Genomic DNA, 21,158 nt, shown 5'->3' on the forward strand with positions numbered 1-21,158 from the left:
AAAGGAGACTTTTTAGAAGGTAGGAGAAAATCCTTTACTCAGAAGGTGACGAGGCATTGGAACAGGTTGCCTGGAGAACTGTGGGTGCCTCATCTCTGGGCTGGGGTTTGATGCAGCTTTAAACAACCTGGTATTGTGGAAGGTGTCCCTTCCCATGCCGGGGGGTAGAACTAGATGGCCTTTAAGGTCCCTTGTAACTCAGGCCATTCTATGATTCTATGATCGCAAGAGAAGGTGGAACAATCTGTACGAAACTGACTTTTGAAGCCTCGCAATTACTACTGTTCTATACATAGAACAGTGCCACTCAAATCAATTTCCAGGATCAAAAGGTGTTTTAAGATGCACTGTGCTACTGTTAATCTTTTCTTACAAAATATACTGTCAACAGACAGCAGCAAAAGTTTCTGTATAAAATAAAAACCCAGGCTAGAACAGCCAGCATTCTTTCCATCATCTTGGAGAAGAGGGGGACCTCATTATGGTATTCCAGGACTTTAAAAGCTGTTGCAAAGAGGAAAGAGGCTCTCCTTCACAAGGAAGCATACAAGAGAACACAAGGGACAAAAAGTACAAGTTACACTGGGAAAAATTTCATCTTAACAGAAAAAAGTACAGCAAGAACAATCATTCATTGGAGCAACTTCCTCTGGAATGTGGCAGAGCTCTCATCACTGGGAATTTTCAATATGTGATTGGAAAGAGTGTTAGATGATCTCCTCTAGATTCCCCTCCTCCCCAAAGGTTGGACTAGATGATTTTTGGAGTCCCCTTCTAAGCTGGGCTGTCCTATGACTCTACCCACCAGAGATCAGTACACAGCACACCTTGCAGGCTCATACTGCAGAAGATTATCTTCACAGTACAAGACCTCCCAGTTTCTACTACTAAAGTCTCAGCCAACTTTTTTAAAAAATGTTATAGCACTGTGGAGGTGATTTTAGATTTGTGTTCATGGTACTGTTCCCTCCAGAGTTTCTCCAGCATCTTCTTTCTACCTTGAGGCATTGAAACTTCAGTAAACATGGACAAACATTCATAGTTAATAATTAAGCAGCTACTTTGGCTGCAGAAAACTAGTCCTGATGGCATCATAACTTGATGCAAGAATTATGCATTGTATGGCTAAAAAGTAGAAAGTAAGCTTCTACCATCAGTCATATACAGCATTTACCACAGAACTTCTGTTTTCACTTCCAAAGTTTACAAAATACTCCTCTTGATTCTACAGAATGTATGGAAAATATTTCATTGCAGCATGGTCAAGAGATTATGTTTCCATTTCCTTTACAGTGTTCTCAATAAATATTTGTGTTGTATTATACAGACTGATCAAAGTTAAAAGTCACGGTATCACTCAAGACATGGAACATCTCACATCTATAAATGCCACAACCTACTACCCTCAAAGCAGTGCAACATAGACTTCAGAATTGTCTGGAGAGGTGCCTTGCTACCAGTCCCATGCAGGTAAAAAAGGATCTAGAGATATATTGCCATCCTAATCCTTACCCTCTTGGCCTACACAGTTCCCATACACAGTGGATGCAGTAAGATGGGACATGCAACTGGAACAATGTACTTTCAGCTGACTGCAACAGAGGAGGGATCATTTTCCAGCTTACAACTTTTTGGCTGATGGCATGCAACAAGGAACTGTGTTTTCCTTGGAAACAAACTACTGTGAAATAAAACTGGCACTTTCAGCAACTACCCACACTGTTTTCCACAGATTCACAGACAATGTTAGCATACGTTTGCTAATGGAACTAATAGCCTATGCTCTAGACAGTACTTGATTGTTTATGAATGTGAGATCATCATTTATATCTTGTTATGATGCTTAAAATTAGCCAAAGGTGCTCACTGCGGGCAGCATGAATCCCATTATGTACTCCCTCTATTTTCTAACCATAACAGCTAAGCCTTCACAACAGGAAGACTGTTGTTGACTACAGAGATTTCCAAAACATCTCACATACCTAGCAATTAAAATAAACTTACTTCAGAGTGCCCTTCCTTCTCAACTAAACTCTAATATTGCCAGGATTTGATAGGAAGAACAAATAATGAGTAGTAGGAAAATAACTTCATTATTCTACAGTTCTTCAGTTGTTATTTTTTGTTCTGAAAAGATGCTGAAGTCATCACTTGTCTTTGTGATAGTAGTCTTCAAAAGTATAAATGTCTGCCTAGTCTTCATTTCTTTGTAGTATAGCAAATGCATATGATGTGTACACAGACAACAAGCCATGAGGAATGCTGTGAATTTTCAGCACATCTTCTACTTCCAGTACCTGAAGAATCACAGGTAACCCCAATGGCTTCCTTATGTTCCTTGGTCAGCCGCAGACAGAGAAAAAACTCAGGCTGCAAGTGATTCTGGAACCTGTACCTATGGAACCTGTTTCACACTCTGACACAGTATAGCACCAGACAAGAGTTGAGCACCAAAGAGAAATACTGCTGGCAAAGGTCAGGTAAGCCTCCAAAACACGGAAAGTTGAGCATGCATCTTAGGCAAAATTTCAGCTCCCAAACACTGCTAAAATTGAGTCCTTTACATACACACATCCTCTCATTACAAACTTCCAAATAGTAAGTATTTAAAAAAAAACCCTATATTTCTTTCCTTAGGACTTTTCCAAAGAATGATTATGTAACTCTCCAAGACCCTTTCAAAGCAAAATGCAGGAAATAATCCATTAAGTAAAGCTTTTCACTCCTATCCAGTTAATCTAGTAGTGTTGACTTCCGGTCAAAAGCCCAAACTCATTTGCAAGAAGAAGAAAAAGTGATGACAAAGTTAGAAGGCAAAACTCAGCACACCACCCAGAGGTGTTCCAGTACAGGTAGCCTCTTGTCCAGTGGATCCATATGTACTGGCAGCGCCTCTAACTGGAAACCCTTCTGTGAGACAGCCCCATACAGAGCTCATTCCTTCAGAACAGGAGTAGGTTATTACAAAACAATTACACATCAATCCTTATCCTCTTGGCCCATATGGCTGACTTATGCAGTGGAAGCAGAAAGCTGGGATGTATGACTGGAACAATTTCCTTTTTTTATGGATGTATGGCACATCACTTTGTGACTTTTGCCATTTATTTACCCAAAATTTGCTGCAACATCAAACTGGATCTTTTTACTTTGCAGGGGTAGCATTATCCAAAACAGGTGTATCAAATATCACAAATTTCTCTACTCAAAGAAAGAAAAATGCTTTAAAAGAAGAATTAACAGTTCAGTTAAATAAAAGAGGGTTGTACTGATGGACTTGAAACACTTCTAGTTTTATATTCAAAAGGAAATACCAGGACACAGGAGCTGATTACAAGACAGTTTTCTAAATAATATACAGAACATCAACCCTGAGTTCATTTTTCCTGGTTACTTCTTTTTCAGATCTCAACAATCCCATCCCTCCCACTGACATACCTACAGTCATGTCTATTTTATGATATTTACATATTAGTAGAATTTAATATTCAAAAATTCAGATGGGTTTATGCAAGCACATGAAACAACTGGCACCCATAAATTTCCTCTTTTTACTTCAAAGTGTATAAAATACAAAAAATTTTAGAAGTATGTTATCATGCAACATTATTTGACAAGGCATCTCAAGCATATTTAGGTTGCTATTACACAGTAGTAGGCATTTACCTACAGCTCTTGCTCTCAAGTTGAAATCACTGCACAGTTTTTTCAATCAATCAGGATCATTTGAAAATCATATGATCTGAGTAATATGATGCTACTAGCACTGTAACACCAATCCCATTCTTAAAGCACATGAAAAATACCAGAACCTTGCAAACCCAAATAGATTTTTAATGACCTTTACAGGAATTGTTTTATAACAGATATTCCAATTCAGTAACTTTGTGCTACCAGTAACTTTATGTATATGAATGACTCTATTTTATTCAATGGGATTACTCATATGTAAACTTATTTCAGAGGCAATCATAATTTAAAATTCATAAGAAAGATGAGGTAATTAAACAACTATAAAGGATTTTCTATGGCTTTTTCTTATGTAAAAGAATTTTTTAACAGTTGTATCAGACAGAACTCCAGTCAAGAAAGTATCATAAACTATAAAATGTATATTTTACAGTACTAATGGTATCTCTAAAAAATCTTTAAAGAATATTTATGTGTATTTTTCATATAAAAATTTCTAAATCCAGAGTTGCACGTAACAGTGGCAGAATTCAATCTCAGTGGTGAATGACTTCATGAATTTATTTTTATTTTCTTCCTCATATTCTTACGTGTGTGTATGCATGTATCTTAATATTGAAATATCTGTTTGTTCTGTGTTCTGACACAACTTACACTAAGTGAAGTAATGATGTAACAGAAATTAGAACTTGACACCATTAACATTACTGATGCATTCACCTTGTCCTCAACCACAATGTCTCCTAGACACAATAAAGGTGTAGCCAAAGATTTATCCTGCCAATAAGATATAGTTATAGGTCCCATGAAGATTACTGACACTGAAGTACCAAATATGTACTGGCCTTGGACTTAGCAGATAACATGCCAGTTTTGAGACACATTCAAGTTGACAATAAATCAGTATCACAGTTCCAATAACAGGAAAATATACCTTAGAGGAATTCTTTCGTTTAAAACATTCCACTTTTGAGTTAGGTATTAAATGGTAATGATCATAATGGACTAGGCAGTAGGGGGTTTTGTGTCTGAAATGTGCAGACATTTTACTACAAGTTTCTTTTTTAAATACTTACATGATTTTCAACTGCACAGTATTTCCCCCTTAAATCAATTTTGTCTTTTAAAAAAAGAAAATAACTTAAACAAAAGATGTTTTAGTAGCAATTGCATTATGAATTATACTTGTTTTCTGTATCTGCCCATGCAAACACTTCCACAGCCTCCATAACTCCTCCCTTCTGTGCATAAAAAACCCCAATAGTGATGGAAAGCTAGAGGGAACAAGGTGCACAAGTTAAGTACTGCTTGCTAAATTGTAAATGCATTTTTTCTCTCCCTTTCAGAACTACCTCAATGCTTACTACCAGCAATTCCATTCTAAGAAGTTTGTTAAAAGGGCCTCAATTTCTTGGGGTGTGTGGGTTATAACTGTTTTTTTCAAGAACCCTTTTGAACTTCTCTTCAATTTTCTGTTTTTGATGATAGTCATGCTGACAACTTTTTTTGGTCCATCAAATTCTGTAGTACAATTACATGAATTTACTTTTAATAAATTACCATCTTTGCATATATCAGTCAAACCATGAAGACTAAACACTTGCAAATAAAATGCATTATTAATTTAATTGTCACAGCCTATTTAGCTAGCTTCTATTAGTATTTGCTATAATATGCAATGTATCAGAGGGCAGAATCAAATTCAAAACATAAAGAATAAACTGATTATATTGTCCTAGAGAAATTAAAAAATAGCAAGCTTGCAAAATTATAATCAAGGCATTAATGTTTTACATAGGTAAGAAAACCACCTAACTTAATTTATAATATGTTTGTGCCCAAGTGATGGTTTAACATGCAGAAGAAGGATTTCTTTGGTTCCTAAAGCCATTAAAAGTCATCAAACTTTCTCATAATAGGAGAGGAAAGGTGGAAAGGAAAGCAACAGTGGTTTGATATTTACTGCAGTAGTTCACGTGACTTAAACGTCCCCCATCCCCAGCGAGGGACTGCTACTAGAAATTTGTATTGTTGTTGTAGCTCTGCCACTACTGTTTGATGCTGCTCTACATTAAGCTGAAGTGCCACCTGAAAAAGTATCGTGGAAAAGAAATACTCAAAAGGTGGATGAAGAAATTGCAAAAGAAGAGGGCATGAAGTCACTCCAATTCCACCTGCCTATACTGGAAACAAAGCCTCTGCTGGCCAGCCAGCCAGAAAGCCTTGAAGGAATAAGGGAAGAAACAAGGAAAACAGCCCCAGCTCTGAGGCTTTCAGAAAAAAACACCAAAAGAAAAGCCAGCAACAACTGATTTAGTTTATAGCATCCTGCTTGTTTAGGAATTCATTTCAAGATGATCATCACTAAAAATATGCCTCTCAGGCTAAGATTCTATATTTGGAGATCTATTGTATGTATCCTTTATTGTGTATATAGTCACTAGGGTAATGCAAGTTATCTCTATGTTATATTTATGATGACTGCACAGTAAGTACCCCCTTGTAAAAGAATATATTGGTATTGTATGCTTCCAGTTATAAAATAAGCCACCAGAGCAAACACTTTTTGTAATTGTTGTGCTATGACAAGAGATAACCAACATAAACTTTATTATGATATCTGCTTTGATGAAACTGTAATTGTGTTTTCAATGCATCGTTGTGTATTTCAGATTAAACAGTGTATCTCAAAACTCTTGAATAATCACATGCTAGGGAAATTCTGGTTAAGCCCTTCGTAGAGGAAACCTTAAAAAAAAAAGCACCACCTAAATTGGTGCTTAGTCAAACTAAAACATATATGGGGTGCTAATTTAAAACCCTACTCTTGGGTCCTTCCGTGACTTAAGTGTGACAAACTTGTGAGAAATGGGTCTAATCACCGAAAATTTCCATTGTCTTTAACAAGAACATGGCTCAGAAAGAGCTTTGCTGTGCTCTCCCACAGCTCCTATCATTTATTTTCCTCTTTTTTAATATCAAAACCAGAAAATACTCTTTATTTATGAAAGCCTATCCCCAAAGAATGAGTTACAAGGCAGTAATACTTGAAACAGTATCAAGTATCCAGGAATGAACACCTCCATCTACCCCGGCTGAAAGAGAATATGCGATCTTTTGGCTATCCAAAACACATCAATTTTCTAGTTGGCCCAAAGATTCAGTGAAATAGCAATAGCTAAGCCACAATGTGCCAAATAAATCTGAAGCAAAATCTGTTTATCTGCAAACACAGTGCCATTGAGTTTGTAAAACACAGTTATATTTTAAACCACATAAAAAATAACCTGCTTGCAAACAAAGTTGGAGAATAAGTAGCTGTGTACAGATTGAAAAAAATAAATTAATTAATTTTAAAAATAGTGAAAATACCAAATCTCCCTTCCTGCCCAAGAACACTTGAAGAAACTTTCTTTTTGATTCCTCTGTGGCTTTGACCTTTTATAATTTTCTAAACCTATGAGCATCAACACCAGCAAGAAAAAAGCAAAAAAGGAAAAAGAACCCATAAAACCCCAAACATTTGATTTTGTACTGAGAGGGACATTTACAACTATGAAAGTTCTGAGAAAATAGTATCACCCGTCAAAAAAAAAAAGCCCCAAAAGGTGCAAATTCTACACCTTTTACATGGAATTTCTCTCTACAAACATAAGCACCATGACATCAGAGCACTTAAACATGTTGGATCTTTCTTGGAGTTGAGGTAAAAATCCAGATGGCTTCATTGTGGGTAAACTAAATAGCCTAGAAAAGATCTCCACATACTGTATAAGATACAATGAAAAAGAATTTTAAAGCAGTTTACCTTTCTTTGGGTGTGCCAACTCCGTGTTTGCCCAGTAAATGAGTATTCAAATGCTTCTTCATCACAAATGCCACCCTGTCAAACAAAGAGCAAATGAGAAATATCATTTTATTAAACTTTTTTTTTCCTGTTTTGAGCATGCAGTTGAACATATTTCATTAAAGGCAGACCTTAAAAAACCCCTCCTCTGCTAGGATGTGACTTATTGGGGAGCCCATTCTATAGCAACAGGTTTCCCTCATTTTGCAGTCCCTTGGCTTTTTCTCTTACCAACCATACACCATAGGTCAAAGAATAGAAAAGCTGTTTCTTCTTCCCTTTGCAAATTAGAACATCTCACACATTATACTGATAATATAGTCTATTTTACCTAAAGAACATTGCCTGATGTTATAAAGTAATACAGTTTTAGTTACACCTTTGAATTTATTTAAGCCTAATGGGTCTGCCCTGCAACGTCTCTTCATACAGGTAGTTCCATTGTTTTTAATGAGAAACATGAAAAAACAGCAAGATAAGATGCTTTAATCACTGCTTATGCCTGGTCAAACTTCATTGTATTAATTATTTAAAGAGATACACATAGAAACAAATTAATAGCCTTAGTTATTTTATAGCCTTGTGAAAAAACAGGATGAAAAACGTGAAGTACATTTTCATGAATACACTATGAGCAGGAATATTGTTCAAACTGGCAAGACATTCTTCAAAGCACCAACAGCAGCAACAAAATACATAGTACCTGGCATCATGTTTCTACCAAACCAAACACAGATAATTTACTTTAATTTTGGTGACATATGTAATGAAACAGATAGAAGCCTATCAAGTACTATTCTTCTGCTGATAAGACCATAACACCAATTTAATTATGTGACTGCTTCAAACAATTTAGATATCAGACTGAAGCTTTAAACTAAAATGGTTCTCTCGATAAGCAAAAATTTTACTGCTGCAACTTTCAGTGTGAAAAGGGCTTGCAAACATTTTTGTTAATTATGTATTACAGCTGTCCTTCATAAAGTTAATTACTAATAGCTGAAAGGCAATAGACTCTATTTGCATATGTACATGAAAGGCATGACATATGCAAAAATATGATTTTAATTAGCATTCCATGATATGAAGGGCTACAAATCAAACTGGCATGTTATAAGATTTTTAACATTAAACGCTGAATTCATCTAGACGTGTTTGCAGTAATGGACAATGGAAGGACTGTAAAACACCAGCACTAAGGGGTATAAGAGCCACAAAAGCAAAGACACAGTACTTTTCCTTTACAATTATGTTAATTTAGCTTTTCCGTGTCTGATCTTCTTTGGGCACTTGCACATTATTACAGAGAATCTCTCTTGTGCACCCCTTAAGGTGTAAGAATATAATACTGTCTTATTTAAATGATAGAAATTTCCTTATTTTTTACAAAAAATACATTTTAAAAAGTATCCTAAATACTCTTCCCTACCCAGCTTATTAGTATGGCATCACAACCATTACAACTCTGAATAATCTATTACACCATTACCATCATTACTATGCAAGTGTCATCAAAATTACTGTACACAGGGAAAATAATTGTAACAAAATAAAAAAATGTGTTCTAATAAAAGCATAAAGCATACAAAATGTACTGCCCTTGCTTTTCAACAGAAATAGCATTTCCACACAGCTGTGGAAGGTACCAAACATATTTTAATTTAGTAATACCTGCATTTCCTGTTATAAACTTCCATTTCCCCCCTTCTTTAAAAGGAAAATAAACTCAATGAAATTACTGTGAAAGGGCAATGTGCAATCAAAGCTGTAAAGGGATATTTTGCTATTTACATGGAATATAAAGATCCCAACCAGCTACACAGTATTTGCAGGGAAGCACTTTTTGGTTCCTGAGCCTATTTAGTTACAGCTTCCAAAGAAAGGCTGACCATTTCACAGACCACACGACTGCAGGGTGTACAGACACACATACCTTTCTGCAAAATCAAAGACAAAGGCCTTGGTAATAACATGAAGCAATTAATCTCGCCTTCCTGCCTCCTCTCTGTTGCACCTATGTTCTAGCAACCATTTTGCTACTGTTACATAGCACAAATAAAATGAACTCTGACTCAGCTGGCATCTCAGCACCTGCTAACATTTTACACTTTTAATGTAAGGCTCAAAGGATTCACAGTTGAGGCGTACAGAATGCCTCAGTGCAAGTCTGAAGCAGTCCACATAGCTCAGGGTCAGCTCCCCCACCTTAGAGAATCAGATCTTAAAAATAAAAGTAGAGTTGCTATTTTAATAAGAAACAAGATGTAAAATTATTGCCAACAGAGCCAGGCACTATTAAAACAAGAGGCAAAGTCTAAACAACCCTATTTGGATGCTGAGTTTGAGGACCACCCATTAAAACAAACAAACCCACAAAGAGAGACAAGTGGAAACTATTTTGCTTTGTTTACTAAATCCTGCAGGTGATTTTCAGAGAGGTGGTAGCAGTGTTTGCTCACTTTACAAAAGAAACACAAAAATGTTTTCCATACATGCAGTAACTCTAGGTTTCAAAGTAATTAATGGTTTAGAAGTTGAAATATATGGGTTTATCTGTGTTATTTACCTCTGCTGAGGTAAATCAGTTATTACCAAGCTAGCATTAGAATAGACATGACTTTTCCTTGGCCTTTTAAATTAATCTTAAGAGAAGTCTGACTGGCACCTATAAGGACTCACTGAGTGAATGCTTTTAAGATGCATTGTGCTGACACATCTTCAGATCAAAAGGGATCTTTCTGTCAGGAATTGGTAAGCACCAATTCAGGCTTCACCAAATTTCTCATTTCTTGTTTTTAATTCCAGTGAAAGTATAAACATTCAAACACTAAAAAACAGCTAGTTTCAGAACCATTGCAATACTCTGCTGTTTCAAATACACAGAAACTAGGCCATACTAAAGCCCTGGAACCAGTTTACAAACTCTAATCCAGACAAATTCATCCTCAACCCACATGAAGACAAGAAGCCACAGCCCAGCTGCTCTCCTGTGGGTCAGGTCTCAACAGGCAGAAATGTCTGGCCGATACATCCAAGTCATGGTCACTGGGAATTCCCTTCATTTGGTAGGACAACTGCTAGAAGCCTCCTTTTAAAGTGGAACAAGGCGAGTAGGCAGGATTCCTTTTGCTGGCGGTAGCATTATGTTGGGTTAACTTTTTTAGTGATTTTCAACTACTCTGGCTTCAAAATCAGAAGCATCCTCACACTATGTTGAAACTACAGGATAAATTAAAGACAAGTTGAAAAATTACACAGAGCTTTAGAATAGCATCTTCATTCCCTATAGACAACTTTTTGCACACAAACCATAAATAAAAATTACTTTAAATCATAAATACATGAGCACCTTCCCCAAAATAAGTTCACAGAATATTCTGGTTTCCTTTTAGAAGACTTGTGGTTTGTAGGAACGTGACCATTCATATTCCATGGCAATCTTCAAATAGTATTTGGACTCTCTCTCAGAATGTCTGTAACTGATTTAGGAGCCTCTATAGACTTGTCTTCAGTAATAAAAGCACATTTTAAAGTACAAAGGAAACAAAGGGACTTCTAATTCTGGGAATAAAGAAACATATTGGACAATCTTTACTTCCACTTTTTATTCTAGTGTAATACAAATTTTTCAGCATGTACAATGTTTATCATCACAGTATCCAAGGAACAGGAATAATCTGTCATGTATTGTCTGTTTTCTATTTTCTCTGCGGGGAGAGAACTGTTCTCTGTGAAGTATCTTGCTTTGAGAGGGCAAAAGATTCTAAGTTTTATTATGTATCCATTATTGTGTATCCATAATAGCTCTTTCCTTTTGAATAAGTACATCACCGGGTTAGTGAAAAGCCTTAAAAAAAACCCTAGAAGCAAACACACAAAACACACACACAAACCAAAATAAGCATTCTGGGCCATAAAGCCATGAAACCTGTTATTTCCTGCGTGTTTACCAAGTGCTGAGCCTTGGCCTAGTTCCAAGGAAGAAGCTACATCTTACCTCTACCAGAAAGTCACTTGAAGCCATGGTGACAGACCAGTCATTTTCTAACTGCACATAACTGTTGAGAAGGACCAGTATGGGAATTTATTTTTGTGGGACTCTACAAACAAGGTATCGAGCAGCTGAAGAGCAATTTTAAATCACTTCTCAGTGGATACATTGCTCTGTGCAACTGCTCTTAGAGAATTTATCTTACAGACAACAATGTTTAATGACAGCAGAAAAGTCCAGGAGAATAACAATGAATATCTAGCCTTTATTCATATTCTCAATATCCTTTACATCTCCTTTAAACTGTCCAAAACCTCTTTATACACAGATTTAACTCTGGGAATACAGGTATGCTAGTGCATAACCCAAGTACATATGATGCTTAAAAATCTGCTTGAGACTCTTTAAAAAAACCAAAATCAAATCCATAAATTAATCCAAGAATTTAGTGCTTTGTTTTAGCATAGGTTTCAGGCACATAGAAAGGATAGCATGTTTTACCATTTTGGATTAATCAGCTGGGAGATCTGACAGCATCAAGAAATAATAAGAGAAAGGATTTCAAACTTTTATATATCATCACAGAATACAACAGAATATTAAATTATCCTGTTCACATCAAGTTTTGTTTTCCATGATCTGCTTGAATTTTTGTCCTCATATCTTCACCTGAAGCAAGAAACCAGAAAATAAAGGCAAGCTTCACAGATGATGCCGAAAAGGGGGACTGGGACATGTTCAGGAAAGTAAATTATGTGGAATCTTTGGTTTTTACCACCTTAATGAAGCATTCTTGTTCTTACTGTGTCTCAAAATACACTGGAAACCCCAATTGTTTGTAGCTGAATGTGTGGTTCACACAGAACCACGCCAATAGGGGTAGCAATCAGTAGGAGAAAGAAATTGCGCATTTTCTCAAGAAAGACCAGGATGCAGATGTATTTCAGAACGTTCAATGAAACTTGCATATGGAATTACAGATTTTTGCATGCACTTGAGTTGTGTATGTCCTACCCATAAAAACAGAACTTCACATATTAAAATCAGCACTTAGTCAAATAGTACTTAAAACGGCGTACTTGAACTAAAAAACTTCAAGTTTTTAAATTCTCCAAATTATACAAAAACTTGCTACCCAAATCTCATGTCTCCACCAGGATTTTGTATCCAGCAGGTTAACTTCAGAAACAAGTGCACAGAAGCAAATGCAGAACTGTCCATAAAGCACTGGTTTTCTATGAATGACTAAAGCTTTTCTTTCCAAGCATCAGAAGTCTAAATTCCTGAGAATTTCTTCAAGTCCATCATTTGTGGATGTTTTCCAATTCTGAAGGGTCCAGACTGGGGCTCTGATAACTCTTACATGACTGGGCGCAAGGGACTCAATTTAAAAGAAAGTATCTGGCAGAGCAGAGTCTGGTGTGGAAGATATCCAGTAGTCTGAAAGGCTTCATGCCCTTTGTGACAAGATGTCAGGTTCAAGTAAATATCTGGCACGGCAAAGTCTAATGTAGAAAACATCCAAATATCTGAAAAACTTCACGTCCTCTATGACAGGATGTCAAGTCCTAGAACCCTGCATAGGAAAGGTGGGGTTTTCTCCAGACTCATTTACTAGCCAAATGAAGCAGTTCTTATTACTTCCAAATAAAGGAGATGGTTATTCTTTGTAAGTTAAAAAAAAAATAAAAATCAATAACACTTCAAAAGGTTATCAAGTCATGCATGATCACACCGTCTGCAATGCTGAGAGTGCTGTGACACGCTGCCTTCTACTCCCTGCTGACCCCATGTGTCAAAGAAGGATATGGCTGCTCCATGCTCCACCCTCACCAACACTGCTAATTAAACTGGGAAGCAAAACATACCCATCCATCCATCCATCCATCCATCCATCCATCCATCCATCCATCCATCCATCCATCCATCCATCCACATCTTCAAGTATGTGTAACTTGGCAGAATGGAAAATTCAAACTTTTTCTCTTGAAAAGCGAAATCAAGAGGTAAATGAAGACAACTTTGTCATCACTAACAACACAAGAACCCAGATTACCATAGGAAGATGATATGGTAATTCATGGAACCTGAAGATCAATGTAACTTTTGAATTTCTGAGAGCTATCAGCCTTTCTGCTTTAATTTTGGGTGGTTTTTAGGGTGTTGTTTGGGTTTAGGGTTTTTTTTTTAACAGTTTTCTATGCAACAACCAGGTATGTTTCTTAATTATTTATTAGCTCCTTTTACATGGAGAAGTTTTGCTACTGAAGTTTAAAACCCAACATTTTCAAGTGGTTTTTAAGTTACAAGGAAATCATCAATGCAATGAAGTTACAATGAAATCATCAGTGCAATGACTACAATCTTTTCTTCTAAAAGTACCTCTTTTTTACTGTGACCTGTAACAAGATAGCAATGAAGCCAAGCTGCCCAAAAAATAAAGACAACAACTTGTACTATCAGAACACCTGCACACAGCTAGCATCCAAGGTAGACTTGAGTATCACAGCAGCTACTGCTCCTGCCTTGCTTTGAATGGGATGACAGACAACAGGATTGTCAATGTGCTGTTCAATGACCTGCATCAATCTCAAGAATAATTTAGTGCTATATCAGACAGATCATTATGGATGAGTTGCACGTTATCAATCAATCAATTGACTGTGTTGTTCCTGCATATTCCTGCATCTATCAACCAGAAGAGAGAGACATCCCTCAACATATTCTTGTTGCTCTCTCCCACCAGTCTGCTATTCTCAAGATGGCAAAGAATTATTAGCCCCACAGTCATAAAGTAGTAGCAACTGGCACAATTATCTCCTCTTACATATTCTGGCAGAAGAGACCTGGGTACAAAGAAAGAGCAAACTAAATAAAACTGAAAACATCCTCTACTCTTCCACTTAAGCTTATCTTGTCATCTAAAGTTGTTGAGTATTCTCACCATCTCACTTCTAAGAGACATATGTTATAATATAAACCATCCAGGACAGAAATTTAGTCTGTTATTGCAAGGACTGTGGTAAAAAAAAGGAATTTACTGGCAGTATTTGTATCATTTCCTCCCCCATGAGGGAGTTCACTTACCTGTGTGCCTCACCTGGAGTTATTTTGTAACTGAAATCAAAAAGGTTTCCTGCAAGTTAGCTCAGAGTCCATTCAGAACATTTTGGTTTTTTAATTTTAAATACAAAAAGTACTCTCCAATGACAGCTGCAGGAATGAGCCATGTCCAGCCAGTGATAATTATTATTAAGATAAAAGTGAGAAGAAACTTTAGACTGGAACTGTGAACTTTCATATTTGAAGACAGAATAATAAATGTTAACTACAAGTAAATAAATGGAACTCTGCTTTTATTTGCTTGAAGAGCAAAGTTAAAATAGCTAAACAGTGGTAAAAATTTTAAAGTCAGGTGTTCCCTCTGTCAGAAAATCACCTTACAAATATATGAAAAAATTAGTATCACTACAGGAAATGTTTGTTTCAATATGCAGAGAAGTTAATGAATGTTAAGTGATAATGGTAGACAGCAGCAGTACGTAATTAGATTTCTAAACACATCTTACCAAATCACTTCTAAGCTAAAAGAATCACATGTTCTATTAATTTTCATTGGTTATTGAGCATCTGTAACTGTCACCTCTAACAGGTGTTTGGTAATCTAACAGCTGCACAAATTAATAAAAAAAAAAAAAAAAAAAAAAAGAGGAAGAAAAATAGAAAAATAATCACAATGTGCTTTCTTTAGTGCTGCTATCAACCTCTCAAGCCTAGTACTAGTACAAGGCAGAACTTCTTTTCCTAATGTGTGAAATGCAACACTAGGTTTGGTGTTGGGAGGGCCTTGCATTTAAGAGAGATTAATACAAATATCCAAAACCAGAACATCATCAGAACACACACTTGCCATGCTAAATAGGACTGCAGAAATCCTTTAAACATAAACAAACATTTGCATCTGCAAGCATTGTGAGCCAGAATAGTGCTTTACCAACCTTCCTACCAAGGCACAGCTTATGTCTTTTCTTTTTTACATGATCTGTATATCCAACATTCTCATAACTCTGATTCCTCCCTTTTCCATTCTTTCCACTTTCTTCGGACATGGGCTTGTCCTCCTGATCCAGTCCATTTCCTAGCATGCTCATAAGGTATTCGATATACTAGGCATCAGTTCCACATATAATTTAGCATCTGGAAAGCAACAGCAGGATAAACAGGCTAATATTTGAAGGCAGAAATTCTTCAAAGTAGATTCAGTCTTTTGGGTGAGTCAGGTGAACCACATCTCTAGGTGCCCTGAGAGGAGTTTTGAAACTCTGGACTTTCTGCGGACAGTTTGTAAAGAGCTTCCTGGTGATCCCAAGGAGCAAAGTCTGCATCTTTTGAAAGTCCAAGAAACAGACCATAAGACTATCCAAAATAAGGATGTTCCAATGACTTTCTACTTAAAAGTAGAATTGATAGAACCAAACAAATATATTTAATATTTTGCTATTCCTAAATGAAAAGTCACTTTTGATGTAGCTTCTTCCTGACAGCTCAGAAATCACACTGCAAACTGAATTATCAGGTCTATGCAGAGCTTCTGCAGGAAGAGCTATCTTGAGAATTAAATTCTCCTCATCAAAAGAATCTACTGTTGCCTGTCTCTAAAGGAAATCAAAATAAATCTAAACATAGTTGATTTGTCGACTAGAAAACACATAGGGCCTGCAGTAGCAGTGCCACATATTCTGCAGTTACAGTGCCTGTGGTCTTTTGCGAAGTTGAGAGGTACCAAGAAAGGAACGAGATGAATAAAATGGTCACTATCTGATGACTGAACTGCTCAGAAGTCATACACAATCAGAAGACATACACAATTTTTATTGACAATTTCCCCACAATTTGAAATGCTGCTGGTGATAGATGGTGGCTGGAGCAAAGACTCTGCAGTCTGCTTGATCTGTGAGAATAGTGAGAATGTTGCCCTAGGTCTTTGTTTGACATAGAAAAGCAAGTGCTGGTTGATTTGTTTATTCCTGAGACTTAAACTCAGCTGTAAAACATATCCTTTTTGCCTTACATCCAGGCATTCCACAAGACTGTTTGACTTCAGGTAGAAAGCAAAATACTTCAGAATATCTTTTTGCCAAAGTAGCTGCATAAAAATAGTAAATCTATGACAGCAAGACCTAATCTGTATCCATCAGTAGTACCATCCACATGCATGAACCTTTAGCAACAGGCTGGCCAAATCAGAACTGACTGGCTCCAGTCAAAGAAACAAAAAGGCTATCATGTGGAGCAGATTGGTTTCAGTCCACAAAAAAAATGCATCTAATACTTGTATCCCCATAAATACATTTAAAGCACAAGGATGGTTCCAGATTTTTTTGTCCAAGGGCTCTTGGACCTGGGCATTGCCACCTCAGGGACTAAGAACCACCTAACACTGTGTCATCAGGGCAACCTAACATTTGACAAGCATGTCTGATTAATGTTTGATTTTTCTTTGTTGGAAGATGTCTTTGCCAGTACTCTAGCAAAGTAAAAGCTCAGAGCTTTCATTTTCAGCTGGCATCTCACTCTCTCCAGATATTCCCATTACAGCCATGCCCATCTCTTCCCAAAAAGTGGAGTGTTGCAACAACTTCCTCCTACCACTGAAGGAGGAGGTTGACTGAAGAAACTAACAGTCTCTCACAGCAAATCATGATACGCAGACTCTTATGCACTATCCAAGTATTACAGACATACAAAACTCTCAAACAGCACTGAAGCTGCCAAGCACAGTCTGGTGTTTCACAGGTTTTCCTCTAATGGCCAGCAGGAGTCACTTCAGAAATCCAAAGCCAGGACTGAAGGGATTAAGAGTATTCATCTGAGATATAACTGTTATTGAAGCAATATAGACAAGAAAAAATATTCCACTGAATTTAGAAGGATGTTTTATACACACACAAACAAAATCAGCCCACATTCTTGCAGTAAGGATGCTGCATGCACTTGGTACGAAGACTGTCATCAGTCTGGAAAAAACACAGGAATATAGATCAGGCAAATCAGTACAGTCATAAAGATGATATCTGTGACACAGCAGAAGATGTTCTCTGGCAAAGATTACTCCAATTCCAGCCAGCATCTGAGATTAACTCTGACCATTGCTGGCCACAAATCAAACATGAGAGATATAGGAACTACATAGCTGCCCAGTGGAATTCAGAAAAAAAAAAACATCTTTGATCTCAAGGGCCTGGATAAACCTACATACACATGCTGAGTGTACCTATGAACAAAGAAGTGAAGGAGAAATCAGTGTAGTTTCAAACAAAACCTTATGGTATGCTATCTAAAAAAAAAGAATTTACAAACTACCCGAAAAGATACAATAAAAGGAATGCATATTGCTAACAGAAAAAATTACAGAACTTCAGTTTCATATACAAAGTGACAGCCTGGTCTTTTAAACATAAATGATGTCTAAAAAAAAATTATTTTTTCAGCATCTTCCTGAAATGAAGTTTCAGTTAAAGGGGTTTTCCTTCCTAATCCATGCTGTCATTGTAACCACAGCTCCATAAAGCCTCATCTCAAGTGCCAGTACAAAATGATGGGATTCCACAGGGCCACCTTCAGCAGGAGGGGAAGCGGACAGCACAGATGACACGGGTACCAGTGCATGCTGTGGTACTCCATTTTATTCAGTATTGCATCACATTTTGATTTTCATGAATGGGTTCCTGCTAGAGCACTAGAATTTAACATGTTCTCAACTGACCACATGTCCAAATGACCACCTGAGCTCTCCATATTTCCTGGAGGTCACTTACAGCTATGGAACAGGGCATGTAACCACTGACATGCAAGTCTCTGTTTAGCTTTGCAATGGGATTCAAGGAAAAGGGCTCCCACATTGGAGCAAACACACTCCCCACTTTTTAACCCCTGACACCTCCACGGGCCTTGCTGCAGGGATGAGCTGAACCAGGACAGTTTGCAGCTGACAAAGGCCTCAAATTTTAGGTAGCTTACAAAAATTCTGCAAAGATTAAATACATACAAAGTGCTTTTGCATTTTATATTAACAGAAATAAGCAAACAAAAAACCAACCAATTAAAGGGCTGTTCTGTTTCTTACAATTTCTCAGATTATCAGAACTCCTCTCAAAAAAACCCCATTATTTATTACATGAAATGTCTGTACCTGGATAGACATAGCCTGATCAGTGTGCAACTTTTATAATACTGAATAGTAGGCAATGTTATGTGCAACACATAGCTGAATGGATAGATGGAAGTGATTTTATAAAGGAGTAACAAACAAAATAGTCCAAAATATTAACTGATAAACACATGCTGGGGTGGAAACAACCTATTATAAAATTACTGTAAAGATCCTCAAACTGTTCAAGGGAGAAAAAAGTCCAATTTTCCACATAACCTGAGAGCACTGAGTTTTCTGATTATAAGATCCAAGGAACCTGTAAACCCAAGGCTCTAATTTTCTTATGGCGACTGCGTAATATTTTGCAAAGTAAAATTGACTGAGATGGAAGCTATTTTGCATGGTACAGTGGCGATGGCTAACAAATGAGAGTTTTGTGGGCTGAATGTTAGTCCCCTGCCTCATCTGCCACCCCTAATGACAGCAGCCACCTGCTGTTTTATTGTCACAGCTGGAGCCGGTTCACACTCCTTGGTGCTGAGCTCTGCCCATGAGCGCCAAGCTCTCGCCTCGCCTCATTACTTTGATGAACTTTTTATGGTCAGCACCCATGAAGACCTCATCTAGGACTATACAACCTAGATCGGCTTCAGGGAGTGCTTCCAGCTAGCATGAGGTGATAATACGCAGTGACACCACGGCTGCTACTGCCTGTCACTTAGGCAAGTCACTGTACTTCTGGCTCTACAGGGCCCTCAACAGGTAAAATGCCATGAAATTCTCCTCTACAGCCAAGTTCACTCCCTTTCTTTTCACACTGCAATACAGAGAGATCACATCCTGCTACAAACATTTAGCTTTTCAAAGATCGATATTACAATAAAAAATGTATCATGCTGTTTACTGCATATAACTACAGACAAGAAATCTCTACATTCCTTGAACATAACCCCGTTGCCTTCCTAAATAAAATAAAGCAAGCATGAAAACCATATTACAGCTTGATTAACACCACCAAATAGGGAAAAAAATAATTACATGTATATTGCAAAAGAAGGACCATTTTAACTTAAAAGAGCAAAAAGCACAGAAACAAAAGTTAAGCCAGACAAATCAAATTATTAGGCAAATGAATTCACAGTGGAGAATGATATATGTTACTTCCCTCTCACATAACCCCCCCCCTTAAACAGCTATTAGATATATTTTCTGAAATCAAGATAACAACAAAGCAAAGCCTTTTACATCTTTTTTTCTTAATCCAAACAGTCGGTTACTATCTTCTGCTAATTTAAAAGCAAATAGAATCATCCTTCCCTTTTCAAAATTTTTGTACTAACAAACATTCTGAATCTCCTGAGCCTGTACACAATTTTAAACTCCATCAGAAATTCTTTTATTGACACATTTAGAGCAAGCTGTTTTATGCTTGATCACTGAAATTTAACCCCAGGTTTACTTCAGCAGCAGAATAATTATTTTGGTGTCAACAGAGCTTTACATTTGCCCATATTTACATATATCATTAAGATTAATATATGTGCTATTAATAATAATTTCATTAACATTCTGAAATCATCAAATAACATTTTGACTTTTGAATGGCTGTAGGCTATTATAAGCCTAAAAACCAGAACATTTTCAGTATTCATTGTGTAGCAATCCAGCTGATCAGTTTTGACAAATTCATGCAATGTTATAAGCCATTAAACTTCATTTAGTTTCACGTAAAAATTCCACCTAAAAATAAAAAGCAACTGTCTCTTTTTCTATAGACAGAATGATTTCCAGCAGTTACCAGCTCCCAGAATCCTCCAAAAAGAAACTGCTGGAGTTTTATTTCTTTTATAGAAATGTTTTAAAATTTATTGAGGAGTTTTTGAAATAATATTTTTGAGACCACTGACCTAGCGAGAGTTGAAAATCTCTAATATGTTACAGTGCAATTGAGTTCCTCTTGACAAGAGACAGCACTGCAGAGACACTGTGCTTCACGTAAGACCCCTACAACAAATGGAAACTTGAAAATGTGCTGCTGAGCAAAGGTTATGTCTGCTGCATTTCAGAGAATTTACACATACCCTTCTTTATGAGTGCTTTTTAAGTTTCACCTAAATTGCAGTTGAAGACAGAAGAAAATAAACAAAACAAAACAAAAATAAACAACAAAGATTTCTAGTCTGCTAAAAGCTAGGCACCACTCAGACAGTCCTGAAGTATTAAAGAGGCCACAAGAACACACAGAACCTTGCATAATGAGGGCCTAAAACATATGAGCAATCCCAACATAAACAATTCAAATTTCTCTACCACTACAATTTCTGAAAGCACTTGTCTTCTGCACAAGTTCAAGAGAACTTCTTGTGAAGCACAGGGACAGATAGACCACATCCTACGGAGAATCCAACAACAGAAGAGAAAACTGGTTTTAGAAGAAAAAGGAATTCCTTTCTTTTGAGTAGATCACATATTTGTCA

General features: G+C 36.9%; 1 protein-coding gene across 4 annotated transcripts in view; it reads right to left on the bottom strand.

Moving 5' to 3' along the window:
* The window catches only part of ZNF407 (zinc finger protein 407), a 344,392-nt gene that overhangs the window by 200,265 nt on the left and 122,969 nt on the right, over window positions 1-21,158 (bottom strand). For all 4 annotated transcript variants that reach the window (XM_033061690.1, XM_033061665.1, XM_033061681.1 and 1 more), the window contains exon 4: window positions 7,499-7,573. In XM_033061690.1, coding sequence (XP_032917581.1) covers window positions 7,499-7,573 — 75 coding nt within the window. The remainder of the gene's footprint in view (window positions 1-7,498; window positions 7,574-21,158) is intronic.

The sequence above is a fragment of the Catharus ustulatus genome, chromosome 1 (genome assembly GCF_009819885.2).
Source record: "Catharus ustulatus isolate bCatUst1 chromosome 1, bCatUst1.pri.v2, whole genome shotgun sequence".
Taxonomy (NCBI): domain Eukaryota; kingdom Metazoa; phylum Chordata; class Aves; order Passeriformes; family Turdidae; genus Catharus; species Catharus ustulatus.